This window comes from Lemur catta, chromosome 25 (genome assembly GCF_020740605.2).
Source record: "Lemur catta isolate mLemCat1 chromosome 25, mLemCat1.pri, whole genome shotgun sequence".
Classification (NCBI taxonomy): Eukaryota; Metazoa; Chordata; class Mammalia; order Primates; family Lemuridae; genus Lemur; species Lemur catta.
Window position 1 is genome coordinate 1,200,602 of NC_059152.1, and position 15,958 is coordinate 1,216,559.

At 47.4% G+C, this 15,958-nt stretch overlaps 1 protein-coding gene across 1 annotated transcript; it reads left to right on the forward strand.

Moving 5' to 3' along the window:
* The first annotated feature begins 852 nt into the window (after positions 1-852).
* Positions 853-3,182, forward strand: CCDC185 (coiled-coil domain containing 185). The gene is made up of 3 exons (XM_045536949.1): positions 853-951; positions 996-2,284; positions 2,360-3,182. Exons 1-3 carry the CDS (start codon positions 853-855, stop codon positions 3,180-3,182), a joined length of 2,211 nt encoding a protein of 736 aa, XP_045392905.1.
* Positions 3,183-15,958: the final 12,776 nt, after the last annotated feature.

Sequence of the window (15,958 nt, forward strand, 5' to 3'; positions counted from 1 at the left end):
TTAGGGCTCCACCCTCGTGACCTAATCACCCCCCAAAAGTCCCACCTCCTAATACTATTACATTGGTGCTAAGGTTTCAACGTATCAATTTTAGGACAAACATTCAGACCATAGCAACCCCAGAGAAGGGAAGGGACACAGCCAAGATCCACAGTGCCCTGTAGACGTGTCACAGTCTGGGGTCACCCCTTTCTAGCACTCTCCCCTTTACCTAAACTTCAGGATTACATTAATTTCATTCTTCTTTTCTTAAGCTAGGAAACTGTAGAATTTTTTGTAAATCTGCATATTACTTTGAGTCTTAAATTTTCACTGAAGCCCGGCAGGACATCACAATAACATTCATTGGGTGCATTCTGGTGCTGAGGTCTCTCCACACAGAGTTTCATCTGACCCCCACAAAGGCTCCGCAGCGCTGACTCGACCAGGCCCGGCCCGGCCATCCCACCTTTCCAGAACCGGGGAGTCAGGAAAGTCCAGGAACGTGCCCAAGGTCACGAGGGTAGGAGGTGGCAGAGGACATTCGAACTCCTTTGCCCGACCAAACCCCATGCTTTGTCCATCAGCCCAAGGTGCCTCGACAAGGAAAAAGAATCCCACAAAATTGGGAGAAAGGGACAAAAACCAATGCGATTCCAGCGTAGCCGTCACTGATGCCGTTTCAGAAACGTGCACACAACGGTCACACCACGACAGAGGCAGTCATTGTCATACTAGGGAAAGAATCGTCTATTTCTTGCTCTGAAGTTCAAAGAAGTAAACACTGAGGTGCAGCTTTGGGCTTGCTGATGGGAAGGGCAAAAGGGTGCGGCCGCGCGTTAACCGCTTCCCTGAGCACCGTGCGGGGCGCAGATGCAGGACGGTGACTCGGTGGCTGAGGGTGACCCGAGCCCCCACCGCACCCCGCCCCCCGCCACTGCATCTCGACCCTGCCCCCACTCCATTCTCAGAGTGAGGCCATCGCCTGAGCTCTCGTAAAATCCCGCTACTTTAAGGTGGACACGTGCAAGTTCCAGTTTCTGCCTGAAACACGGGGGAGAGCTCACTACGCACCGCCAGCGCTAAATGTCACCGTGATTTCCTACGGCGCCACCTCCTCCCCCCGCCAGCCCCGCGCTCCTCGCAGCCCCGGGAGAGTCAGCAAGGCCGGGTGGGCGGCTGCGGGCGCGGGCCGAGGGCTGGGGGGACCCGGCGGCGCAGGTGGCATTGTGAAGTGGCGGGAGCGTCACAGGCGACCAGGACCGGGATCCGAGGGAGGGGATGGGCGGGGCGGCTGTCGGTCCGCAGCGCGCCTGGAGGCCCGGGAACCCTGGCGCAGAGGCTGCGCGTCCGCAAGGAGCATGGGGGGCTGTGGCCACTGCCACGCGATGCCCCGCCGGGACCTCTGGGGGTCCCCGGCGCCCGGCGCAGAGGGCGCGTCCCCGCCGCGGCTGGGCGGGCCGGGGCCCGGGGCCGAGCCCACCCTGTGCTGCTGGTCAGGGACCCCCGGCGCCGGGAGCGAGGATGGGGCTCCCTGGCTGCGCCCGCGCTGTGCGCCCCCGTCGCGGCCCCGCGGGTGCGGGCACCCGGCCTCGCCGCGGGGAAGCTGCAGCCTGAGCGACGTGGCCGGGAGGGCCCCGCCGCGCCTGGAGGACGCCTGGGGGGAGGCCGGGACCGAGCCCAGCAGGGGCTGGCAGCGGCGGTGCCCGCCGGCCCGGGGAGACTCGCCCCCGCCGTGTCACCGAGGAGCCTGCGCCGCCTGGAGCGCAGCCGGCCGGGCAGCGAACGCGCAGAGCGCGGGCCGGCGGGCGGCGCCGGTCTGCAGACACCTGGGCCGCTGCTCCTCTTCCTCGCTTCCCACGGAGAAGCCTTCCGCGCTCTCTCCGACGGTCAGGACGCGGTCCGCCTGCGCGTGCGCCTGGCGGAGAGGCAGCAGCTACCTGGCCGAGCGGGTCGCCAGTCCCCACTCCCAGCCCTCGGCCTCCAGCAAAGAGACGCACGGCCAGCACGCCCAGGTCCTCAAGAGCAGGCTGGAAGAGGCGGTGACGTCCTCCAGGGACGAGAAGATCGTGGCGCTGGTGCTGGCCCGCCTGGAAAAGGCCCAGCGGATGCGCGAGCTGCAGCAACAGGCGGCCGACGCCTGGGAGGACCTGAAGCGCTCGGACCGCCGGGTCCAGGTGACCCTGGAGCGGGAGCGCAGGCGGCTGCTGCTGCGGAGCCAGGAACAGTGGCTGCGGGAGAAGGACCAGCGCGAGGCCCGGCCGGGCCGCGAGCGGGACAGCCAGGCGAACGACACGGTCCGGCGGTGGGACAGCCAGGCGAACGACACGGTCCGGCGGTGGGACAGCCAGGCGAACGACACGGTCCGGCGGTGGGACAGCCAGGCGAACGACACGGTCCGGGAGGAGAGCTGGCGGAGGGCGCAGCGGGAGGACCGGGAGAATCGGTGCCAGGAGGGGCTGGAGAGCGCGCGCGCCCAGGCCGAGCACCGCAAGCAGAGCCAGAGCAGGCGGCTGCGGGAGCAGGAGAGGCCGCTGCAGAGGAAGCTGGAGGAGACCTGTCACAAGAGGCGCCTGCACGCCCTGCAGTGCCAGAAGAAGGTCCGGGAGACCAACCTGAGCTCAGTCATCAACTACCAGGCGCGCAAGGTCCTCATGGACTGCCAGGCCAAGGCCGAGGAGCTCCTCAGGAAGCTGTCGCTGGAGCAGAGGTACCAGCAGTTCCACGAGATCCCCCAGGGCCTGATCGAGGAGCGGCACCGGGAGCTAGGGGACGAGGCCCAGGAGGAGGAAGGACAGCCTCAGCAGGTCGAGCGGCGCGCGGGAGGGTCCGAGGAGCAGAGCCAGGCGCACGAGAGGATTCTGCTGGAGGTGGAGGATCAGAAGATCCGGCAGGCCAGGAGTCGCGTGCACAAGGCCGCCAGGGACGGGGCGCAGCACCTGCGGGAGCTCCACGTCCTGCGGGACAAGAACCATCATGTCCTGAAGCTGAAAGCCGAGAAGGAGGAAAAGTGCCACATCGAGGGCATCAAGGAAGCCGTTAAGAAGGAGCAGAGGCTGCAGCAGCTCTCCCAAGGGAAAGACCCAGCCTTGGAGGAGTTCCAGAAGATTCCCCGGGCCCCCAGGAGGGACACCAGAGCGCTTCCCAACAGCTGCTTTGATCCGGTGGCGCTGGAGGCCCGGCAGCTGCAAGGGAGCTACTGAGCCCTGCAGCCCGAATAGGCGGCAGCGAGATTCGTTTTGTAATCTGATTATAACTGAGCATTGATTTTTAAAAAGTATATAAAGTAGGTGCAATTTCCTCTCATGAGCTGGTTTATTGATTCCTTTGGGTAGTTTAGAGGGTTGGCGAGAGAAATTTGGGAGTTTTTTTAAAAAATCACTTGGTTTTGTAAATTTTGATTTGAATAGAAAATACCCATTTGGCTCTCAAGTAATCCTAGAAGCACACAAGAGGCACATCTTGGAGACGCTAGAGAAACATTTTACGGCTGGGGATACAGTTCTGTGTCCTGTCTTAAATAAGTCTTTTCCTGTCTCTGAATTTATGAGAGGTGTGTGTGAAGTGCCAGTCATGAGGAATCTCCAAGATCAAAAACAAAAAACAAAAAAAGTGGAGGTGGGAGGATTTCTGTGAACAAATAGATTTGGGAACTCTGCGTACTATAGTCTCTCTTAGTAGTTCATAATACACTTTAAAATTTTAAAGGCTCTGAAAAGGCCTGCAGTAAAGAGACATTTGTTTCACCTAGAGTTTTTCACCAACCATGGAGCCTCTTTTTTTTTTTTTTTCTCAGATCATTCTACGGAATTGGTGTTCCATGAAATGTTTTTGGAAATGTTTTGTTGTTCTTCCCATAGTGTGAACCTCTTTGGCCTTCCCTCCCTGTGTTGATAGGAAGTGTTTACAAATCATCAACACGATGTCTTGACTGTTGTATGACAGCCACGCCATCTGAGAGCTCACTGGAATCTATTTGTCTGATTGTTTTTTTTGATGGATCTTATTCAGTCTTATATGGAACAAAATTCTATCAGAATCCTTCTCTTCCCCTCTGTCTCTTTTGAAGGAGTTAGCGATATCATTCTGTCTATCCACATTGTGTCCAACTAACCTAACCAGGCCCTGAATGAGTGACTAACCATGACTCAGTAACCTGACATTTAAAAAATAAGGAGCCAACAGCTAAATACAAATGAACCCATCATAATTCAGAGTCTCGATTGACAGACTCATATGGGGTATTCAATGGTACTCACCCAATATGAAATATACCATTGAATACCCCATAACTACTAATAAAACTTAATTCATAATTTAAAAAAAAATCAAAAATCTCTAGGCCAGATGGTTTCACTCAAGAATTTCACAAATGCTTAAAGAAGAATTAACACTAATTCTATGCAATCTCTTCCAGAAAATAGAAGAGAAAGGGCCATGTCCCAATTCATTTCAAGAAACTAGTATTAATATTACCCTAATAACAATAACCAGGCAATGACAGCATGAAATAAACAAACAAAAACTACAGACTAATGTCCTTCATCAATATAGACATAAAAGTCCTTAATAAAACATTAGCAAACTGCATTCAATGATATATAAAAAGAACTATACAGCACAACCAGTGGGGTTTAGTCCAAGAACTCAAGGCTGGTTCAATATTCTAAAATCAATCATCAAGTGAAGCCACTATATTAACAGCCTGAAAGAAGAAAAATCACACAAGCACATCAATCAGTGCAGAAAAAGCATTTGACAAAATTCAACACCCATTCATGAATAATGTGTTCAGAAAATTAGGAACAAAAGGGAACTTCCTCAACTGTTAAAGAATATCTACAAAAAACCTGCAGCAAATATTATACCTAACAGGGAAAGTCTGATTACCTTCCCCTAAGATCAGAAACGGGGCAAAGATGTCCTTTCTCCCCACTCTATTCAACATAACGCTAAAGGCAAGAAGAAGAAATAAAAGGCATACAGATTGGAAAGGAAGAAAAAAAAGTATCCTATTTGCAGAGGATATGATGGTTTCTGTAGAAAATTCCAAGGCATCTACATAAATCTTCTAGAACTAATAAGTGAGTTCAGCAAGGTAGAAGGATACAAAATCGACATACAAAAATCTGTAGTATTTCTGTGTACTCTCAATGAACACATGCCACTGAAATTTAAAATGTCATACCATTTACAATCACTGGAAAAATCCCCAGATGTAAATCTCATAAAATATGTATAAGACTTGTGTGCCGAAAACCATAAACTTCTGATGCAAGAAATAAAAGATCTCAATAAATAGAGAGATATATTGCTTGTGGACTAGATGACTCAATATAATAAAGATGTCGGTTCTCCCCAAACTAATATACAGATGTATTGCAATTCTTATTAAAATTCCAGCCAGATTTTCTTATAAATACAGACAAGATTGTTCTAAAATTTATCTGGAAAAACAAAGGAACTAGAATAGCTAAAGCATTTCCAAAAAGAAAAATAAAGTGGTAGGAATCAGTTTGCCCAATTTCATGACCCTGTAGGGCTCCTATAATCCAGACTGTGATATAAACGGGTAGACACTGAGAACTAAACATAAATTCCTAAGCCCTCTGCTAGCCAAATGGACCCCTCTCGGCCAAACCTTATCAAAGGCCTACTGTGGGCCAGGCACTAGTCACACGCTAGGCTCTTTTACGTGCATTTATCTCCTTTAATTTTATGACCGCTCTATGGCATTAGTACTATGGTATTTACACATAAGGAACTGAGGCTTTGAAGTTAGAGTGAGCAAGATTTCTGAGCTCTTCCTGCTAGTAGATGGTACAGCTGGAATTTGAACATGGGTCTTTCTGACTCCCAATGCATTTTCATACATCATGCGGCCTTTTATCAATTAAAAGGAAATAGGGCGTAGGGGTTAGGGCATGGGCTCTGAAGCCAGACTGCCCAAGTTCAAATCCAAGACCCATCATTTAACTAATGAGTGACCTCAGGCAAGTTTCTTAACCCATTCATGCATCAGTTTCTTTATCCAAATGAAAGAGAGAACTGTATATGACTCAGAGGGTTATGATAATTAAATGCATTAATACATGTAAGAAATTTAGAACGCTGCCTAACACATGGTGAGAACTCCATGTTAGCTTTTATTGTGTAATATTTTCTTGAGTCTAATGCTAGACAAATTTTTTACTTTGAAAAATCTGATCTGCAAGTACACTCAGAGGATGGGAGGAGTGAATGGCAAATTAACCTAACTCTTGTCAAATATGAAAATACACATGTCTTTTACGGTTGGATTTTAAAGACTGACAATTATCTTGGCTGCATTTAAACTGAGAGACCTCGGGGGTTTTCAAGAAGTTAATTTCAGGGGATCTATGTGTTTCTCCACTGACTGTGTAATTGAATTAATTCCACATTGGACCAGCTTTTATTAACTTCTCCCTCCATCCTGATCCTACAGTGATTCTGTGCCGAGAGAGAAAAATGCTGACTCCGTTGAGTATTCTCCGTCATCCGTCCTTCCCGGGTTTGGAATGTCACTGAAATGATCCGGAGCCGTGTTCTTCTCCGTTTTGTGCATCTTGCACAATCAAGAGTCTTTCAATAATAGGCTTTTAGAAATTATTTTTGAGACATCGAACACTTGCCAATTGATTTTGCCTTTTTCAAAAATCAGAAGGGTCTGGGTATTTTCCAATTCCATGTCTGGTAACAGCCAGACCCATTTCCCTTCTAACAGCGCTTGAAACCAGCATAGTTCTATTTCCGGTAAACGTTCCACTGCTTCTGAAGGAGTTATTGTTTCACTTTGATGTTGCAGATGTTCTAACTCTAAGGCACCAGGGGGTTGTATTTACCTGCAAGTTTGTGTTTTTGGGGTTGCAGTAGAGGTGAGCTCATTCTCAAGAAAGGGAGAGCCACTGCACGTGGTTCTGAATCTTATTTTCTCCACTGGCCTAATTGTCACTTGTATCGGGTTGGTCATGGTAATTGCTAGAAGCCACGTCTCTTTTGCTGCCTCGAAGGTGGCAGAGGGGCAGAAGGTTTCGGTCCCAGTGCTGTCGCAGTGACGGAGTCTCCTGCAGCAGCCTGGATGACATGGCCAGGAACTGACCCTCCTTCTTCATAATCATTTTGTAAGGACCTTCTTTAGGCTCAGCTCAGAAATAGACCCACGTGTTAATCAAGGCTAAAGACTGACTCTCTAAAAGCCTCAGGCTTACATGCATTGCATTTTCAACCCAAGAAGAGAGACTTCTTTGCCTCCAATATGGAAAATTCCAGAGGATGACTTGGATTGGGCCAGCTGGGGTCACAAGCCCTTCTCTTGGGCCTGTATCCATTACAGCATTATATCGTGTGGCATTAGACACACTGCAGTCTGCAAACTGGGCCTCTGGTGGCTGTTAGCAGAGTTGGGTAGAGTTGGCGAGAGTGTTCCCGGGATGCTACATAGAATAAAGAGTGTGGGACAAGCTCTAGGAGAGAGCCAGAGAACAGTTACAAGATGAGACGTAAGGAAAGATGTGCCACAAAAAATAACATCATTTATTTAGGGTTGCTTCAATGGCAATGAAATGTTTCCATATTTCCCTGGATTTTCACACTCCTTCTTCCTTTAATTAATGCAAAAACAGGCCCAAACCTCTACTTCCCACAGTGAGGAGACTAGCTATCTTGAGGGCTCTCCAACTTCTGAATAGTTATCTCCCTCATAAAACACAATTTCTTTGCATTGCTGGGATTATGTAAGTAAGGGAAACCTCCATGGGGACTTACACACACACACACACACACACACACACACACACACACGCAACACAGAGGCAGCACATACAAAGGCAGGATTGCTGAGAACAATTCCAAACAACAATACAGCAAGAGACAGAAGCTGACTCTAGGATTCCCAGTCTAGACCAGGGGCCGTGAAAGGGGATGACATTGGTCCAGGCTAATAGTGTTCCTGGATCCTGGCGGAGGCAGACACAAACCCACTCCAGAGGCAAGCTTCCTTAATTTAAATTCTCAGGTTTTCCACAAATTAATAGCAGTCAGATGTGAGCTCACAAAGATCATTCACACAAGAAAACAAGTCATAATGAGTGATAATCAGCATAAATAAAATAGATCAGGACCCATACAGACTTGAAATATTAGAATTATCAGAATCAGGATAGAAAATAACCAGATAGAAAATGTTTAAAGAAAAAATGGAATCACGGAAATAAATACACAGAATGGAGTAGCATATAGGACAAGGCAAATTTAAAAAAGAAATAGGACTTTTGGACATGAAAAATATAGTTTTTGCTATTGAAAAAAAGCTCAGAGGGCGGGGTAAATAGCATATTAAACACAATTGAAGAGAATATTAGAGGATTTGAAGATAAGTCAATAGAAAATTCCCAGAATGCAGCACAGAGAAACAAGATGTAAAATGTGAAGGAGAGGTTAAGGGATCTAGAAAATAAAGCGAGAAGTCTCGATATCAAATTGGAGTCCAGGAACAAGGAATAGAGAAAATAAAGGTGAGGCCAAATTAAAAGATTATTTTTTAGAACTGATGCATGATGAGTGCAATGACACAGCAAGCATGACAGTCCCCAGACAAGATAAAGAAAATAAATTCAAACATAGGCGTATTGAAAATAACATGCTGAACACCAAAAACCAAATGGAAGATTTTAAAGCATTAAAAAACAAAAAAGAAAGAAAATGCATCACCTGTGAAGGCAAGACAGAGTGGCAGCAATTTCTCAACAGCAAAAACCAAAGCCAAGAGACAGTAGAATAATATCTTCTAAGTGCCAAGAGCCAATAACAGTCATCCTAGGATTGTCTACCCAGCAAAAATATCTCCACTTGTGAAAGTGAAATAAAAACATTTCAGAGAAATAGAATTGGAATTTATTACCAACAGACCCAAGCCAAAGAAACTTTTACAAGATGAGCTCTGGGAAGAAGGAAAATGATCCTGCAAAAAAGTAAAATATTAATAAAAGGTGAATATTAGCAAAAATTGTCTATAAAAAAATTAACATCTAATTCCATGTCCAATTTATGGAGACAAAATTGTTTAAAAGCACAAAATCAAAACACCAAGAGACAGCACAATGAAAGCTGAGAAAAGAAATGGTGGTGTGGTTTGGTGGGAGGATTCAGAGTCTGAAGTTTGAGTTTTGTAGGTTTGCATGGTGAAATTTCAAGAGAAACCATAAAAAAATACATAAATAGAGTAAAGCATAAATTCCAAAAAAGTAGAAGAAAAAATGGAATAAGAAAGCAAACAAGAATTTAAAATTTTAATAGTCAAGAAGAGGAAAATGGGCACAGGAAAAAGGGGGAAAATAATACGTAAGAAATAACAAATGATAGAGAGGAATGCAGATATATCAGTCACCACAATGAATGAAAAAGGACTAAACTCACCATATGATAGATCGAGATTGTCACACTAGATATCTTTTAACATCCAGCTGTGTGCTATTCACAAGGGACACATTTAAACATAGGACAAGGAAGTAAAAGATATATAGAAGTAAAAGATATATGAAGCAAATATTAACCAAAAGAATGCTTTCTGTTATCAGGAAAAATAGACCAATATAGAAAAGTATTATATAGGTAGAGGGGACCATTATATGCTAATAAATGTTTGATTCATCTGGAAGATGAAACAATTCTAAAACATCTTACATATATGTAAAGCAAAATTGACAGACCACGTAGAGAGTCTCATCAGAGTGGGAGAAGTGGGAGAAGTTCAAGATACCTATTTTATTGAGTAATAAGCAAAAAAAGGTCAAAATATAAAGAGTGGGAGAGTGGGAGAAGTTCAAGATACCTATTTTATTGAGTAATAAGCAAAAAAAGGTCAAAATATAAAGAATGCAACTAGCAAGTTTATTGGACCTATACAGAGTCCACATAACAATGGGACATTTACAAAAATTGACCACGGAATCAGCCAGAAAAGAAGTGTCAAGATTTTCAGATATTCAGTATCATACAGACCAAGTTTTCTAATCGCAATGCAATCAAATTGGAGCTCAAATCTATATGCTGGAATTTTAAAATTTCATTTTTAAATACTTTGTGGATAAAAAAAATCATGATAGAAAATTTAAAGTATTTAGAACTGGAAAATAATGAAAATAGCAAGGCTTATGGCATGCGGTGAGAAAGATAATATGAGTGAAATGTGGAGACTCAAATACTTATTAACATAGGAGAAGAAAAGCTAAACGTTAATGAGCTAAGCACCCAACTTAATAAATTAGCAAAAGAACAACAGAATAAATTCATGAAAGTTGAAAGATAACTATAAATACAGAAATTAATGAAATAGAAAACAAAGATGTAATAGAGCTGATTAACAGAACCGAAAATTGGTTCTTTGGAAACACAATTAAGATAGGTAAGCTTCTAGCAGGATTGTTAAAGGAAAAAAAGAGATTTACAAATAATATTAAAAATAAAAAGAGGGCTATAATGATCCAGCAGAGACTAAAAAGATAATAGTGTACTATTAAAAAAGATGCCAAAGCATGCATAAACAGGCATAAACTTAGAAAAAAGAAACACATTTCTTTAAGAATATGCAACTCAAAAAACTTGCAAAGTCCAAGTAGCCCATAACCATTAAAACAAGTGAATCAATTATTTAATTTGTCCACAAAGAGGAACAGGTACAGATGATTTTACAGGTAAGTTCTACCAAGCATTCATGAAACGTATTATTCTAATCTTATGCTAACTCTTTGAGAATAAAAAAGAAAAAGACGTCGATTTTTTTCTGAGTCCTCTGTATCTTTGATACTAAAACTCAAAAAAAAAAATACAGTAAAGAAAAATCACAGGAAAAACCTCATTCATGAACATAAAGGCTATAATCCTACACAAATATCAGCAAAATGAATCCTGTACTTTATGAAAAAAGATAATACTGTACATCGTGACTAAGCTGGGTTTATTCCAGGAATAATGAGGCTTAACTTTAGAAAATCTGTAATTATCATTTGCCACATTAGCATATTAAAAGAACAAAACCAATATGGCTATTTCAATAGACGGAGAAAACACATTTGATGAAATTCAAAAATATCTATTTGTGATTTTTAAAAATTAACTAGCTCAGACTCGAAAGGGATTTCCTTCATCTGACAAAGGGAGCCTGGCAAAAACCTACAGCAAACATTATTTTTAATGATAAAACAGTGAAGGCTTTTAAAATCAGGAAGAGGGGAAAAAAGGCAATAAAAGGTAGAAGGCTTGGAAACGGGGAAGAAAAAACCTTAAAATTCATTATTCACAGATGATTTGATTTCGACATAGACTATTTTATCTACAACCTTAGAAGTTTATACGTTACGTTCATAATAGCACTTCTTGTAATAGCCAAGAACTGGAAAGGATTCAGTGTCCATCCGCGGTAGAACGGATAAATCGAGACAGGGTCACACGATGGAATTCCGTACAGCCAAGAGCACAAATGATCTACAGCCGGACTCAATAATGCGGCCGAATCTCAGAAACTCGATGTCCAGCAATCAATGCCAGACACGAAAGGGCACACACTGCGTGAGTCAGTTCATACAAGGCAAAGCACAACTCAGAATCGTGGTCACCCTGGGGTGAGGGACGAAGGGACTGAAGGGGTACAGGGACGAGGGTGCAGTAACGGGGTCAGTTATGGGGTTTAGAGTCCTTCGGTGTTGGGTTCTGCGCTCACCCCGGGCCCCCATAGGATGTTCCTCTTGGCTTCGGAGAAGAAGAGCTTAGAAGGTCAAGACCAAGTGCTCCATGTCTGTGGGTCTCTCTGAGCCTATTCAGTGATGGCTGAGCCTTAGGAGCTGATTTCTTATGGCCCTAAAAATACTTCTGGAGTATCCCCGACGCTCCTGACACATCAGACGCCCTGAGGGCTCTGCTGCTGGCATCAGGAAACCCAGAGAAATCTAATTAAACTTTCTCCGCCTTCCCTCTCCGAGAGCACAGAGGGTGAAGAACAGCAGCTTTGGTCCTGCTCAGCGCGGCTGTCCCCTGGGGGCGGGATGGCCGCAAACCCCAGTGAGGGTCCAGGAGGCCACATGTGGCCCCAAATCCACAAGGTCCCCACCCCCAGGATGGCCCCGGTCCCCACAGCCTGTGGACTTGCTGCCTCATCCCCACCCTCCGTCCCTGCCTTCCACCTCCAAGGGCACAGCCTGACCTGTCGTCAGAGCCGTGTCAACCTCACGCCTGCCTCGGGGAGCTTGTAGTCCCCTGGGAGCCCGGGAGTGTCACGTGGCTTCTTCCCGCTCCTGAGTCAGCAGTCTCACCTCAGAGTGCATCTCCGATCACCTAAAGCAGCCGCTGAGCCCGTCGCTCTACCTGCTGTTCCACTGCATTTTCTCCTTAGCACACACCAGCATATGAAATTAACTTTTTAAAAAATAGCCTGCAGTTTTTAGAGCAGTTGTAGGTTCACAGCAAAAGTGAGCAGGAAGTACAGAGTTCTCACACACTCTCTGCCCCTCTCCCCCACTACTGACACCCCCCAAAAGTGGCACACTTACCGCAGCTGATGAGCTTATACTGACACGTCATTACCACCCCCAGTCCACAGTTTACACTGGGGTTCACTCTTGCTGCCGTTCATTCTGTGGGTTGGGACCAACGTGCATGACATGCATCTACTATCATAGTGCCACACAGAGCAGGGTCACCACCCGAAAAATCCCCTGTGCTCTGCCTGCTTACCCCTTGGTCCCCTCAACTACTGACCTTTTTACTCTCTCCGTAGTGTTGCTCTTTCTGGAATGTCACATGGTCGGAAAAATGCAAGGTGTAGCCTTTCCAGAATGGCTTCTCTCACTCAGCAACACGCAGCGAAGGGTCCACCGTGACTTTCCTCGGCGTGGAAGCAAGTTCCTACGTGTGCGTCACTTCATTCCTCTCCTTGTGGCCAGTGTGATCCCGGCTTAGCTAGACTAGGGTGGGTGGCGGGAAGGAAGCGGGGGTCTGGGGCTGCCACAGTGTCCCAAGTTGGCCCCACCTTGAGTGATGAGTGCTTCCAGCTCCACAGCAGGGCGGAGATCGGGGTATGGGTCCGAACCCCCCAACTCACCCTGGGGCAGATGCCCCTGGCTGCCTTCCCAAGAGGCATTCTCTTCTTCCTAAAATGCCAAATTTTATGCATGTGAATGAAATGAATTTACAGGAATAAATTGCCCCGTCCTCCTCAGCTTGCCGTGTCCTTTGGGCACGTCCCCAATCACAAGGGTCTGCATGAGTCTAAGCCGGTCGCGGGGGTCCCATCCGCTCGCCCGTGACTGGCTTAGGCGTGAACCTGGCTTGCGTCTCTGGCCAAAGATCATAGGAAATCTGTGAAAGATTCCTTCACTCGCCCAAGAGAGACACAAGGAAGGACAGATTCTCCTCTTTCATAGAAGCAGTTGCGCCATTGCGTCTGGACGTGACACCTGGAATTGGGCAGTCATCTTGACCTAAGAACGAAGCCCACCTGCTGAAGAGGATCCAGCAGAAACACGGAAGGGCAGGAGGGCTCCAAAGTCACTTTGTAACAAGCCGTCTCTTCATAACTAACCCACTCCGCAGTAACAACATCAATCCACTCCCCAGTAACAACATCAATCCACTCCCCGGTAACGTCAATCCACTCCCCGGTAACGTCAATCCACTCCCGGTAACGTCAATCCACTCCCCGGTAACGTCAATCCACTCCCCGGTAACATCAATCCACTCATGCGGGTGGAGCCCTCGTGACCTACTCCCCTCGTACTGAGCCCACCTCCTGTCACTACTGCCCTGAAATTAAGTTTCCAACTCACGAACCTGGGGGGACACATTCAAACCATAGCAGGTCCCATCAAACTTCCCCAACGAACCATTTTCTCACGGCTGCAAACAAACTGCGAGACCGGTGAATGTGAGCTGCCAACAAACTGTGAAAATGATGGATTTGAGGTTCTCTTTACCTTTAGCCCCATAAGGCAGAAGAGATAAGGAACAAGATGAAATAGCAGATGCAGGCAGCAGAGAAAAATAAGCAAAGGGCCTGCATCATCTGCCGGCTAAGCCCTAAATTTAGAGCCGTAGCTTCCTGGAGCTGGAAGGGACACTGGAGATCACTTAATACGATGCATTTGCTTGGTCCTGGTGTGAAATGTTTTATGCAGCTTCTGGGACGGACGTGATTTCTGTGGGAGGTGGTCAAAGTGAGTTTGGATGCCTCTCCATATGCTCAAGTGCCCCCAGCAGCCAGACCACCTTATAGTACCCCATGATTGGATGGTGGGATGAAGGGGCAAAGGGGTCCTTGCAGGGCCCCGCAACCCACAGCAGCGAGCGCTGCAAACGCCCCCGGGAGATTCGCTTTCCTCTGGGCCTTTGGTGGGAGAAGAACAGATGCAGACACCACTGTCCCAGAGGTTATGGGTCCCAGAGAGAGGGGCGGACTTGACCTTTCTCTAGAGGCGCCATCCCATCAGCAGAAGCAGGCTGGGAGAGGGAAACCGGTGATGCCAGGGCCTCGGGTGCATCCTGGTGCTGGTGCGTGGACAGACCATCCTGGAAATGGTCCATCGTCGCCCGCCCTTGACTCGTCCACATGGGCCTGAACTGGCGAGAGCCGCCACTGTGCCCGGCCCGGGCCTGCTCTCTGCAGCCCAGAACATCCTTCTCCAGCTCCGCGCCACAGGCTGATTAACAGCCTCTCCTGGAGCAGCTCCAGGGCCTCTCAATCCCCTTCAGAATCTATTTTCGCACTTCACACGGGGACACCCTTGAAGTGGGGACAGAAAGTGCCAGTGCCGGATTCTCAGAACACGGCTGGGCGTTAGATCTGCACTTCATAATCCTTCACAGAGAAATAGAAAGACGTTCACCCTTCATTTATTAATTCATCCATCGAAAAGTTACCCAGAACCAACTACGTGCTCGGAACTAGGGTTTTTGGAGGAGAAAGTACAGCATGCCATGTTCCCGGCCCTTCTCAGAAATATCAACTTGCTTGGAATGATTGATATTATGTGAAACAATCAGAAAAAAATCCAGTGCTGTAGCGTGTGGCCCTGACTGTGTGTAACACTTACGGGCTGTCTGTCCCTGGGAAGGGCTCTTTCTCTGGGGGATGGGCTCCCTTGGCAGGTTCGCAGGTTAACTAGGCACTGTTCTTCCAACCACGGCATCCCTTCCAAACACTCTAGCGTATTGTTATATGAATAAATTTGATCTGCAAATGGTACTCTACAATCCTTAGAGCAAACGACAAGCATGGACACGGCACGCAAACCCTGAGAACTTGGGGGTCACCTCAGTGACAGCTCGTTACTTGGACCTGGAAAGCCGAGGGGCCGCTGCCCCCCCAGCCCCGGCCAGGCTGGACCACGTCCCCTCTCCCCACGAGGCGTCCCAGGGTGCTGGCGCCGTGTCTCCCAGACAGCGGTGATGAATAAGACTCTGCCGTGTCATGTACGGTAGAATGGCACACATACACTCCCTTTGACGTTCGAATCTGGACTTAAATACCATGAAACCTGCGTGTCCTCCTTAAAAGGCTGCTCCTCTGAAAGCACATAATTCGCCGTTATCTCTGCACGCCCGGCTGTAATTTGCGGGACCGGGAGATTCATTTTCCTGTTTAGAGCAAGCCACGGGGCGGAGATGCCGGTGTGTGCGGTGGCTGCCCCAGGCTGCCAACTCTACACGCTTTCATCTTCCATCCAGGCTGGGGTCTGTGCCCACACGCGCACAGCCAGGAGCCGCGGGGAAGATACGCACGCGCCAGGTGGGGACTTCTGCCGAGAGGGGAAGTCTTATCTGATCTGTGTGGCACAAGACGCCCGTCCCAACAGGGACCGAGTCCGGGTCTTGAGCTGTGTCCCGCAGGATGAGCTGTTTCTATGACAACAAGTGCACAGGGTCCCCCCACACCGGCCGGTTCTCCCACTCCCCAGACACTAACCGGGTG